Here is an 11,463-nt window from a genome sequence, read left to right on the forward strand (position 1 = left end):
AAAACAAAGAGACAAAATACACTAAACCAAACGTCAAAAACATTTCCAAGTGCTCCATAACTTTTAAATGGATTGACCACCAAACAAACAGCCATGTCGCAGACATTGGTAGATCCTCTCAAACCCTCGAGTTCTTGGGATCCGTTGAAGATCACGGGCTTGACCAAAGTGTCCTTAGGTCGTTGGATATTATTTCTTAAGGAGGAACCGGACCTTCAAATCAACGATGAACCTCATTTTGCTCTCGCCATACTTTATCATTGCAATACTCACCAGTACATAATCCGAGTATTTGGGCGTACCTATCAAACTGGTTCGGCCGCTAATTATCAAGAAATGGCGTTTAAGGCCCAAACCTTCTTTGAGACCGTAGTTCCATGTGTGGGGATCCTTTTTGCCGATGCCTTGTTCCCCTTATCTTGCAAATTCTCGGTGAGTTGTTCCGTTGTGATTCCCAAGAAAAAGGCCTTGAACATTTGTGATGATTGCATGAGAGATATGAAGGCCAGGCGAAGGGCCAATATCTTCTCCCAAGGTCGAATAAATCAGGATGACAGTTCTGGAGATGAATGGCTCAAGTCAGATGAGGACCCAAGCGATAACAATGACCATGATGAAGGCCCTGAAGCCTTTGGAGTTGAATTCAATACCAAAGACCATTCTTCGAAATGGTCCGTGGGAATTTTCGAATGTGACAGCTGCGATTTAACCTTTGACAAGGCCGAATCATTCAGTGACCATTCCTGGTTGGTCCATCAAGCGGCGGATCACCTTCGTTGTCCCAATTGTGAGAAGTTCATTTCAATGGGACACAACCACACAAATTTTGTCAATCATTGGAAGTTCTGTAGCAAGTTCAAAATCGTTCCCATCAGAGGATTTCCTGGGGTGAAATTTAGTTATGAGTGCAAAACTTGCGGAGAAGCCTTTAAGTACAAATCCGATGTCAGAGGACATCGACGCAAATGCTTGAATGATTGTGATCTCTGTGATTATAAGCCTCAAAATCATAATGACTGGAGAATGCACAAGAAAGAAGTGCATCAATTGGACCCGAATGAAAGAGTTCCCAAGGAGCCTTCAGTATGTGCGGAATGCGGCAAGACCTTCAAGACTAAAACCAAGTTGAAATACCACCATAACAAGTATCACGCCGAAATCGATCAGTTTGCTTGTAAGATATGCACCTTGAGATGTGGGGCCAAATCCATTCTACGTAATCATATGGCTACCCATGATGAACCCAAAATCTTGTGCCCAATATGTGGGAACAGATTCAAATCGAAGGCGAACTTGAATGTTCACTTGTTGATTCATTCGGGGGAAAAACCTTTCAAGTAAGAGCTGAGTCGGCTTTTTCTGATGTGCGATGAAAATTTAATGGCTTGCTCTTGAATTTTAGATGTGATACGTGTGATTACTGCACATCAGCCAAGGCTAGTTTGGCCGTGCATAAGAAATATGTCCATGGAGGAGTCTCGAGGCCGCCGAAAAAGAAGAAGAAAACCTCCATGAAGGCTGAAACAAAGTCTAAATCTTAGATAATGCCAAAATCTGTCAGACGGTCCGGGCAGTTGTTTTTGGCAGCGCTGATTGTTGGTGGATCTTCAATCAGGGTGACCAATAGCCTTGGAAGAGTACATGTTTTGCTTTGTTTTATCTGAATGTTCTTATGAATGGAATTTTAAAGATTGTTTTAGTTGAGACAATTTTCCTTAGTAATACTTGACTATCGTTCATACGTCTGTCTCGTCAGAACCATCATAACCAATCAAAAACCATAAGATTATATCATGGTTTTTAAGAGTTGCATAATTTGTTGGTTTTTTTTTGAGTGACGTGCGTTGGTAAGCATTTAAATGATTCTCATTCCGAAATTGTAAATGGTTGACCCTAATTCAGGCACTACGGGCCTCTGGCTGAAAAAAAAATCAAAAATCGCCAAGAGACTTCGTCAATTAGCGAATTCCAAATTTGATAATAGACCCCGTAAATTCATTTCAGACCATTCCAAGTTAAATCAATAACAATCCACAATCTTCTCATTTCCACTATAGCTTTTCAAAAGCATATTTGCTTACCCTCACATGCTCACATATCCAATGTTTGACCTAATTCGTGACCAACTATTTAACGTCAACTTACCACCCTGAAACTAATTCTGAGGTTGTCCTGAAGTAAATCCGAGGTCGTTTGACTGATTTCCTCAAGCATGACCTCCTCCAATCCTTTTCTTCAAGGTGCACTTAGTTGACACGTCCAAGTTCATCATGGCTCTTGTTTCCCCTTCGAACAACCTCATCTCCGAGGACCACAAATTTGACTCATCCAGCCCCTCTTCAGACTCATTCAAGACGTTGGGATTGGCAAAAGTGTCATTGGGACAGTGGATCTTGATCTTGAGAGAAGATCCGGATCTACAAATCAACGACGAGCCTCATTTCGCACTCACGTTGCTCTATCATACTCGGACACATCAGTATATTTATCGGGTTTTCGGTCGAACCTTCCAAACAGGGGTTTTAAGGAGCTACTCAGAATTGGTCTTGGAAGCCTCAAGGCTGTTTCAAATCGGAGTTCCATGTGTGGGTCTCCTGCTTGCTAACGGGCAGTTCCCGCTGTCTTGTGAGTTCTCTGAAACATGCTCCATTTTAGTCCCAAAGTCGAGAGATACAAATGTTTGTTCAAGTTGCGTAGATGAGATGCGGATGCGGCGATTGAAGGCCAAAACATCAGATAAGGTCAGGGGGTATAAAAGGAAAGATAGCGTTTTGGAGAGTGATGAGGATTTCAAGTTGGAACTCGATGATGTGGTATTCCCTCCGGATTCGGCTTTTGATGACGATGAGGATCGATGTGGTTTCAAGGACGAGGATCCCATCTTCTCAGCTCAATCAAGACCATTTGCTTGTGAGGAGTGCCTTGAGAAATTTGAAACTGCTGATGAGCTCATTAGTCATTTTGGCTCCGATCATCCGAATGTGACTTCTCTGAGATGTCCTCGTTGTGACGAGACGGTTTTTGTCGGCATGGAACCAATCAGGTTCTTAAGCCATTGGCGAACTTGTCAGAAAATCAAAATCACGCCCAAAGTGGGTGGTCCCGGTGTCAAGTTCACTTACCAATGCAATATTTGTGACGAGATATTCCACTACAAGCTGCATGTCAAGCGGCACATGCGAAAATGTGTGGGAAGTTGTGATCAATGTGACTTTCTACCCAAAGACGCCAATGACTTGGTCAAGCATCGACAAGAGGTCCATGATATTGCTCCAGACCATGATAAACCTGTTAAAGAGCCTTCAATCTGCGCCGAATGTGGCAAGACCTTCAGTACTGGGACCAAACTGAAATATCATCACAATAAGTATCACGCGGAAGTGGATAAGCACGGGTGCAAGATCTGCGGCTTGAGATGCGGCGATAGCACTCGACTTCGGAAGCATATGACTGTTCATGATGACCCGAAAATTTTGTGTCCAATGTGCGGGAAGAAGCTAAAGACCAAGGAGAATCTGAAAGTTCATCTAAGAACTCACACGGGAGAGAAGCCCTATAAGTAAGAGCCTAAATTGGTTTCCTCGTTAAATAAATTGCGGGTTTAATAAGACTCCCCTTGTTTGCAGATGCGATATGTGCGGCTTCTGTACCGGGGCCAGTGCCAATTTGAGTGTTCACAAGAAGTTTGTCCACGGAGGGATTTCTCGGTATAAGTTGAGAAAGAAGAAAAAATCCCTCAAGACAGACGCCAACAATTTACCACCACCACATGTTTAAAAAATTGGATTGTTAATTAGATTATAAGTGTATTCTTTGCGTCTTTGAGCAACTATTTTCATGCAATGTTAATGCAGAAACACAACTAATCCAAAAAACTTTGTTTCCTTGCCGGCTATCCTCATTTGCACGATAATATCCAATTGATCCTTAATTTATCCGGAATGGTCTCGGAAAGAATGAAGTGGAAAATTGATGCATGCTGTCATAAATCAAGAATTGCCAAGGCCCTAAAGATTGGTGGAAGCCTACAAGCAGATATTTGAAGATTGAGCAGGTAAATGCCCCTCCCATCTCTTGAGGGGCTGATTTTCGCACCTCTTGCAACTGATAGAAAAATATCACCAAAAGAATATATCATCGATTATACTTCCATCTGACCTAGGTGACTCCAGAGCAAACAACACCGTCGTTAATCGTTACTCCATTTTATTTGATCTAAGTGAAGAGAGTGAATCGTTTGTCGCTGATACAACATGTAGCTAGAAATGATGGTCTAGTTTGGCGTATTGACGTACGCCATGCTGTAATGGCAAAACTGGACAAAGACACTGATTTTCACCCTTATCTTTCAAAAGGAACATTATTTGAGGGAAACCAACCAGAAGGTGCTCCTTTTCAAAGAGAGAAAAAGTAAAACTCACAGAAAAAGCTACTCTCGAAGAAATAGAAATTGCAAGTTAACATATTGACGGACCCTTTTGTTAGCGGATGTTAATTCGACCGTAAGCCCAGGAAAAAAAGTGACGAGTCTGTGGTCGTTAACAAGAATATTTATGTAGGTTGTTATCGACTAATGTGAAAGGATTTAATTTCAACTAATTACAAATTTGAATACCTAGCTGCTGATTCGAAATCAAAAGGTCTTGAAGTAAAAGAGTCCCAAAGAGATTTCCTTCTATAAGGCGCTTCAAAATAAACGGAAGGGCAAATCAGGCCTAATATCTTAATACCCTGGACCCCCCTAAAAATCTTTGAAGCTGAAATATGGTGTAGCAATGGTCAATCCCTACGTCAACGTATTTAGATGCACTTCTTAGCAATATCCTTGATCACATGGCCCTGGAGCTACATAAAAAATGGATTATTATTTATCCGTTTACGTTCACTCAACTTTTGAGCTCGCCTCCTCAATAACATGAAATTGATTACCATGGTTTGTCCACCGTGATTTTTAATTCAAGCGCGTATGATCTACCTTTAGCAAAAATCTGTCCAAAACTAATTATTAACCAGAAGTCACGGAAGATCTTTGAACTACTGATTGCTTTTTTTTCCATCGTGGCAAGTCTCAACAAGTTTACTTAACTGTTTAGTGTGTTTTTCCCCGTGTATAATTAAAAAGTTCGTGTCCAAAAACTCTCTTTGTTTCAAAATGCAAAATCACTGATACGACAGTCATTTTTAGCGTGAGCATTCAACTTTACTTTATCTTTTAGAGCACGATCTCAAGCTAATCTTTAATTAAGCGAACTTGTGTGATTGGCGACAGGTGAACATTTAACAAATGCTTTTGAAAGGCATAAGACTTCAAAAATATGTTCAAATATGTTCATGAAAAGTCGTAATATATTAAAAAAATAGAGACCCCCCCCCAAAAAGCAAACAACCCGCTCGGTTTTTCTTCATCCCGTGTCAAACCTTGATTTCTTTGGAAGGATATGAAGCATAGGAGCATAATGCTCTAAGGGCCCTGATTGATGAAGGAGGCTCATGACAGCCTTTTACATTGCTCTAAAAATCTGGTAACTTTATTGCTGCAAGAGACTTCTTCTAAATATCCTGTCTCCTCTTAACAATAACTTGAATTCGATGGACGCCAGATTGAGCATTGATTTTTGCTGCCTTGGCACGAAACCGTTCGTAATGCTTACAGAAAGAGCATCAGCCATCGCAATAGGAAAAGTGAAAATGTTGCCTAAAAATGGTTAGGTTTTTTTACCTCCCAAGGTCGATCGCTTTTCTTTCATGGTCTTGGAAGTCACGATGGATGCAAATCATAAGTCCATCATCATTCTTCCCCAAGACTGTTCCACGTCACTACCTGAACAGCAGTCACTCATCAGGACCTTGAGCGTCGATGGCAACAAATAAAACTCGTCTTCCTAAATTCTACTGGATTTCATGCCGGACGTTTCGACTCCAAGAGCAAGAGGGAGAGGAATCAGGAAAGCGTCCAACTCAGACGTGGGTAAGGTATAACTTGAGCTCGTAGGATCCCAACCTGTTGCAGGGTTTAAGCATGGTACCTTGCAAGCTACCAAAGCCACAACAACGTGAGCGTTGAGCACTGCTTGAACAATCAAGTTGGCAGACTCAAATAATTTATGTTCAAGAAATCGTCATGGAAGAAAACATTGCCATAGAGAAATAAGGTAGGCCACAAGTAAATATGGATAACGTTCAATGGGATACAAAGAACAAATCACCACTCTTCTGGGAAACATTTTAAATCCTGCTCTACAAGGGTAGCAACAGCTTTTAACATCAAAATAAGAACTGGGCAGGCACTTTTGTTTTGGATCCTAACTAATACATCAAAATTTTGTGATCTCATCAAAACCTTCTAAAGGCAAAAAACTAAGAGAAGCACAAGGATGCGTCTTTTTTCTTTCATAGCCCTACTTGTAAGGTAATAACAGGTTCAAATATAAATTCCAGCCTCCCATCAGTCAAATCGTCATTTCATCGTTCTAGAGGGCTACACATCGTTCTAATCACTTGGGAAACTTTTAATGCGCTAATCCTATTAAGAAAAACTATTTCTTGTATATCCCAATGCTCGTCAAGTAAAACGCATTAAGAGACTTTCTGGGGACGGGGTCGATCCAAGTTTCAAAATAATCTGATTGATACCCGGAAATCTCTTATGATGGCACTATTTGCTTTTCCATTTCTAGCTTGGGAAATCTTAACATCAAACACCCAACCCAAAAGCAATGGCTTTTATCAACTACCGAGCCCCTTACACAATCGTCATTCTGTTGGTGCTTCTACTTCTCATTCGATGGTATTCCGTCGATCGATCCACCTCATTAAGTTTTCCAAACAAATATCAACGGGACCCTCGTCCCTCACCGGGTTATCTGCAACGTACCGGAGCTCAAGAACTTTCCAACCTTGAAGATATTGAACCCTACCCAAAATGTACCCATGTGCTGACTCTTCTTCCCGGAGGTCGATGGGCTAACACGGTTATGGAATATGGGTCATTGTACGGGGTGATTAAAGACCATGAAGGCTTTCGCATCAAGCCTGTTCTGAATGATGAAATGAAGACGAATTTGACGGAAGTGTTTCCCAACTTAAGCATCCCCTCATTCTCCGAGATGGGATGCAGTGATAAAGATCTGCCATTTGTCACCACCGAACAAGTGAAGGCAGGGTTCCTCAAGGAGAAATGGGAACATCCCATTCTGTCATTGCCAAAGTATTGGTTAAGGGATAAATACTTCATCCCTGCCATTGATGATTTGAAGCAAAATGAGTTCCAATTTCATCCCAGACTAGTCCAATATGTAGAAAGAGGTCTTCAGAGTGCAAAAGAAGATTTTCTTAAAACCCGTCCAGGGTTGGATCAAGTCATTTTTGTTGGCCTTCATGTCAGAAGAACAGATTACGCTCGTTATATTAAGAAGCACAATGGGACCGCAGTTACGGAACACTACTTCTACAAAGCCATGAAAATGGTGAGGGATAAGTTTGGACCGTCGGTGGTATTTGTGTCGGCAACCGATGATCCAAAATGGACAAAATCCAAGTTCTCCAAGTTTCCTGATGTTTATTTCTCTTCCAAAATGCAAATGGGCAAAATCGATCCGGTTCACTTTGATTTTGCTCTATTATCCCATTGCAATCATTCAATTTACAGGTACTCTTTGGACAATTTTTAAGGTTGGATTGAAAGACTAATTTGCCTTCTACATATTTTTTTTTTAGTTATGGAACCTTTGGATATATGACCTCAATCTTAGCTGGCGGTCATGTTATTGCCGCCAATTCTTACACCGTGGATAAATTTATCGCCCTTACTTATGCCCGATCTGAGAGAGGCCAAAACTGGACAATCATTAGGGATCCAACCGTGAAAATGTAGGGTTTGGAGCATTCAGAAGCCAAATGATGCTCAAGTGGAATGTTAGAGTGATTACGAGAATATATGCGCAAATAGTAACCGATATTAAGGCATCTTTATTTTGTGTATGCGTGTATTGTAGTCTCAAGCATTACAATATATTAGAAATGACAATTAATGCAATGACTCTACTCAGTGCTCAAAATACTTTAAAGCCTTTAAAAAAGTTTTTTTTAGTCAACGATTTTAGCCAAACAAGTTTTGTTTCATCAAAATGGTCAGTTTTTGTTCAAAAAAGCTCAACATGTTTCTTGAAACGTGTAGAGCTGCAAAAAAGTCGATTAAATTTGCCAAACAGCGGCTTAAAAAAAGCTGGGAAAAATGGCGAAATAGTTGGGAAAATAGTCGATAAAATATTCGGAAAACAAGCACTTAGTGGTATATTTTTATAGGTCAATTGAGGTGCGAGAAGATAGATAATCGAAGGGTCTTCCCCTCAATCTAGTCAACCTGAAGAAATTGTTGGAAAGTTATTTTAAGTTATCAATGGTTATGTAAAGCTGTCCATCAATATCAGGTTCAAGTGGTCTTGGAAAGTATGCTTCAATGCATCAGAAAAAGAGAGCCAGTTATGGCTAGGTACCTGTGCAAGGCGTTGTTTGACTCATAACTGCAGTTTTACGCCACGCAGCTTTGAACTTTGTTGGGACATCTCCCTAGCTCATTCTGGTTTCAAACAATGCAATCTGATCTTGACGTCTGTCTTGACATTTGTTCATTTTGTTTGCTCCTGTTGCCTTGAAGGAAGCACGAACGTTCAAACTAGAGACTAGAGACTTAAGCAAGAGAATGGCAACGTCAACAAAAATGAGCTTGTCTGTGATAAGACCGTTTTCTCGGTGCCTCGTATTTCATTGGTTCTTAAGAAAAAACCCTCTATTGGATTTCAACTATCCCCTTCCAAGTCTTATAATTTTGAAAAAAAAGTTCAAAGAGCTCATTTTACATTTTAATTTGCTTTGGTTCCCTCCAATTTAGTCTCTAGTTCAAACGGAAGTTGACAAAGTGTGAAAAATGGACGAAATGTGTGACAACGGCAATAAAGCTGGAAAACGCGAATAGAACCCAAAAGTGCAAAAGACCCTAAAAAGTCGTAAAACGTGTCAAAAAAGCCATTCGACTTTTTTTACAGCTATAGCCATGAGCCTAACCATGTTTAGGCAGGCACCATGCCTTCCCGTTGGTTACCTTGCTGTTGTTTGTTGGGCACGATACTTTGAAAACTACAATGGGCGAACCTGCGGTTATTTCCGAGGGAGAGGTAATAATTAAAGTTGGCTGTGATGACAAAGCGGGAACATTCCTCTATTGGGTCACCCATGGTCAGATGGCAGACCGACCGAACAAGAGAGCTGCTATCTAGCTCCATAACCAGGGCTCGGAAAAAATGCTTTTTAAGGCCAAATAATCGCTAAAAAAAATTTGAAAGCATCAAATCATTTATTATTGCCAAAGTTTGAAGCAATTATCAAAGGTTTCAACACATTTTATTATTTCAAAATCTATGAAATCAAAAGGCTTGCAGTTTTTAGGAAAACTTGAGCTTTTGCCAAAAAGGCAAGCAGAAATAATATGAGAAATAGAGAACAACTATCGTATTGCACCAAACGCAACAAACTAATAAGATTGGGACAATACAGGATGCAGTATTTAAAGGAGGTGCAAAACCAAGATTACCCATGAAGCTCAAAATAGGGAACAATTCATGTGAAAGATGGACTTTGTCAGCAATAACATCACTTAGCCTGTGATCAGTTTTGGTAACGTCTTGGAATCGAAAGGTTTCAATCATGAATGCTTTTGAACGGCTCTTGATGCAACAATTCTGTTAGGCCGGCTTTAAACTAGGATGGAAGACCAGGATTGAATCCGGTAAGAAAATGGAAGTATGGCTAGTGCTGGGACGAGTCCATGCACTAGTCCTTTCCAAAAGACTTTCCTCCAGTCCGGAGGGGTCAATCGCCTCAACAACGGAAAGGTATGTCTCTCAGGAATTGAGGTGTCTGGAGATTGTTCCTTTTTTGGCGACAAGTGATTTCTTTACGAAATCCATGGCTCAAACAAACAGATTGCAGATGTGGAACGTGGTTGAATGGGCCCACTGGTGAGATTTCCGCGGATTTCCGACACCCAACTAAAGCGGTGTGCAAGTCCGGCAAAAGTCGGACTCGTACGAGTCCTTTGATTTTGCGACTATTTTTCGGACTCGGCCAGTCCGGACTCGAGTCCGGCAAAAGACTCAAGCGTTTTACTAGAGCCAGGTCTTGCAAAAAGGCTCGTCTTACGAAATTCTAAGAAAAAAAAGAAAAAGACTCGAGCCTTTTCTAAAAGACTCTAGGCCAGCCAATTTCTCCAAAATCAAATAAAAGACTCGAGTGCAACCCTACTCGAGTCCGATCTCGCCCCATGGAGTGCGATGTAAGTTAACTAGGCGGACTCGTTTTATGACTTCCCCTTCCCCTCCACGTAAGTCACAGAGCTTCTTCAACGTAGTTTTAGCGAGCCCCCTCATTGACAATCAATTTGCTATAGGCATAGGGATTCAAATCGGGTCTCAAGCTGATCTGTAGGTATATTTGTGTTTTTGGCAACAGGCGAACATTTAACAAATTCTTTGGAAGGCATAAGACTTAAGAAACGTGTTCAAAGTTGCTCATGTTAATATTTGAAATATAAATAACCCAGAGCCCCCCAAAAGGTACAATACCGCTCAGTTTTTAATTTCTTAATCTCCTGCCAAACCCTGATTTCTTTTGAAGGACATCATAGTGGCCTATGGGCCTTAAATGGTGAAAAAGGCTCATGACGGCCTTATACATTGCTCTAAAAATCTGTTGATTTTATTGATATAAGAGACATCTTACAAAAATCCTGTCTCCTCTTGAAAATAACTTGAATTCCATGGAGCCAGATTAAGCACTTGATGCGTTGCATCTTGGACCAGGACAAGTTTCCCTCTTCACTAAAATGAGCTCATGTTGTTCCAATTTTCAAAGGGGGAGATAAGTCACTCCCCAGTAACTACAGGCCGATTTCTCTCATTTCGAATATTGCGAAGGTGATTTTAGAAAATCATGAAACTAACACTTGATGAATATCTTGATATTCATGATGTCCCTCCTTCTAGCTAGCACGGGTTCTGAGCGCATTTTAGCAAGGTTACCCTACTGCTTGAACATATAGATCATATTTTTGAGCAACTAGAGAGACACGAGTCAGTTGATGTTGTATATCTTGATTTTGCCATGGCCTTTCATAAAGTAGATCATGGCTGACATGATCCAAAATCGCCGCAAGAGCAAACAATAAGCTGGCGCAACCTCCAAACCCAATTAACACCTACTCCCCATTAGACATACGTACTTCAATCAGGCCAAACTCGGCCATGAAGTACGGAAGTACTGCCGTACTCCATGACTAGGCACAAAGAAATCATTCTAGGCTGGACAATCCGTATTCTAACCGCAAATAATAAATCTTTTATTGCGACTCTCGGTAGTGTCAACTCGTAAAATAATAAAATTGTGTATGTAAACAACTTACAGCTACCT

At 40.8% G+C, this 11,463-nt stretch overlaps 3 protein-coding genes across 4 annotated transcripts; all 3 read left to right on the forward strand.

The window, feature by feature from the left end:
• Positions 1-6: 6 nt before the first annotated feature.
• LOC131888593 (zinc finger protein 124-like) lies at positions 7-1,699 on the forward strand. Its single transcript, XM_059237487.1, has 2 exons — positions 7-1,337; positions 1,403-1,699. Exons 1-2 carry the CDS (start codon positions 94-96, stop codon positions 1,539-1,541), a joined length of 1,383 nt encoding a protein of 460 aa, XP_059093470.1. The 5' UTR covers positions 7-93; the 3' UTR covers positions 1,542-1,699.
• Positions 1,700-2,270: 571 nt separating this feature from the next.
• LOC131888592 (zinc finger protein 836-like) lies at positions 2,271-4,225 on the forward strand. Its single transcript, XM_059237486.1, has 2 exons — positions 2,271-3,559; positions 3,627-4,225. Exons 1-2 carry the CDS (start codon positions 2,271-2,273, stop codon positions 3,775-3,777), a joined length of 1,440 nt encoding a protein of 479 aa, XP_059093469.1. The 3' UTR covers positions 3,778-4,225.
• Positions 4,226-4,739: 514 nt separating this feature from the next.
• On the forward strand, positions 4,740-8,030 carry LOC131888594 (galactoside alpha-(1,2)-fucosyltransferase 1-like). Of its 2 annotated transcripts, XM_059237488.1 has the most exons (4): positions 4,740-4,933; positions 5,782-5,968; positions 6,678-7,648; positions 7,717-8,030. In XM_059237488.1, the coding sequence occupies exons 3-4, from the start codon at positions 6,717-6,719 to the stop codon at positions 7,871-7,873; spliced, it is 1,089 nt and encodes a 362-aa protein (XP_059093471.1). In that variant the 5' UTR covers positions 4,740-4,933; positions 5,782-5,968; positions 6,678-6,716; the 3' UTR covers positions 7,874-8,030. The 2 variants fall into 2 exon arrangements, with proteins under 2 accessions (XP_059093471.1, XP_059093472.1); XM_059237489.1 differs by lacking the exons at positions 4,740-4,933; positions 5,782-5,968 and adding an exon at positions 5,993-6,152.
• Positions 8,031-11,463: the final 3,433 nt, after the last annotated feature.

The sequence above is a fragment of the Tigriopus californicus genome, chromosome 10 (assembly GCF_007210705.1).
Source record: "Tigriopus californicus strain San Diego chromosome 10, Tcal_SD_v2.1, whole genome shotgun sequence".
Classification (NCBI taxonomy): domain Eukaryota; kingdom Metazoa; phylum Arthropoda; class Copepoda; order Harpacticoida; family Harpacticidae; genus Tigriopus; species Tigriopus californicus.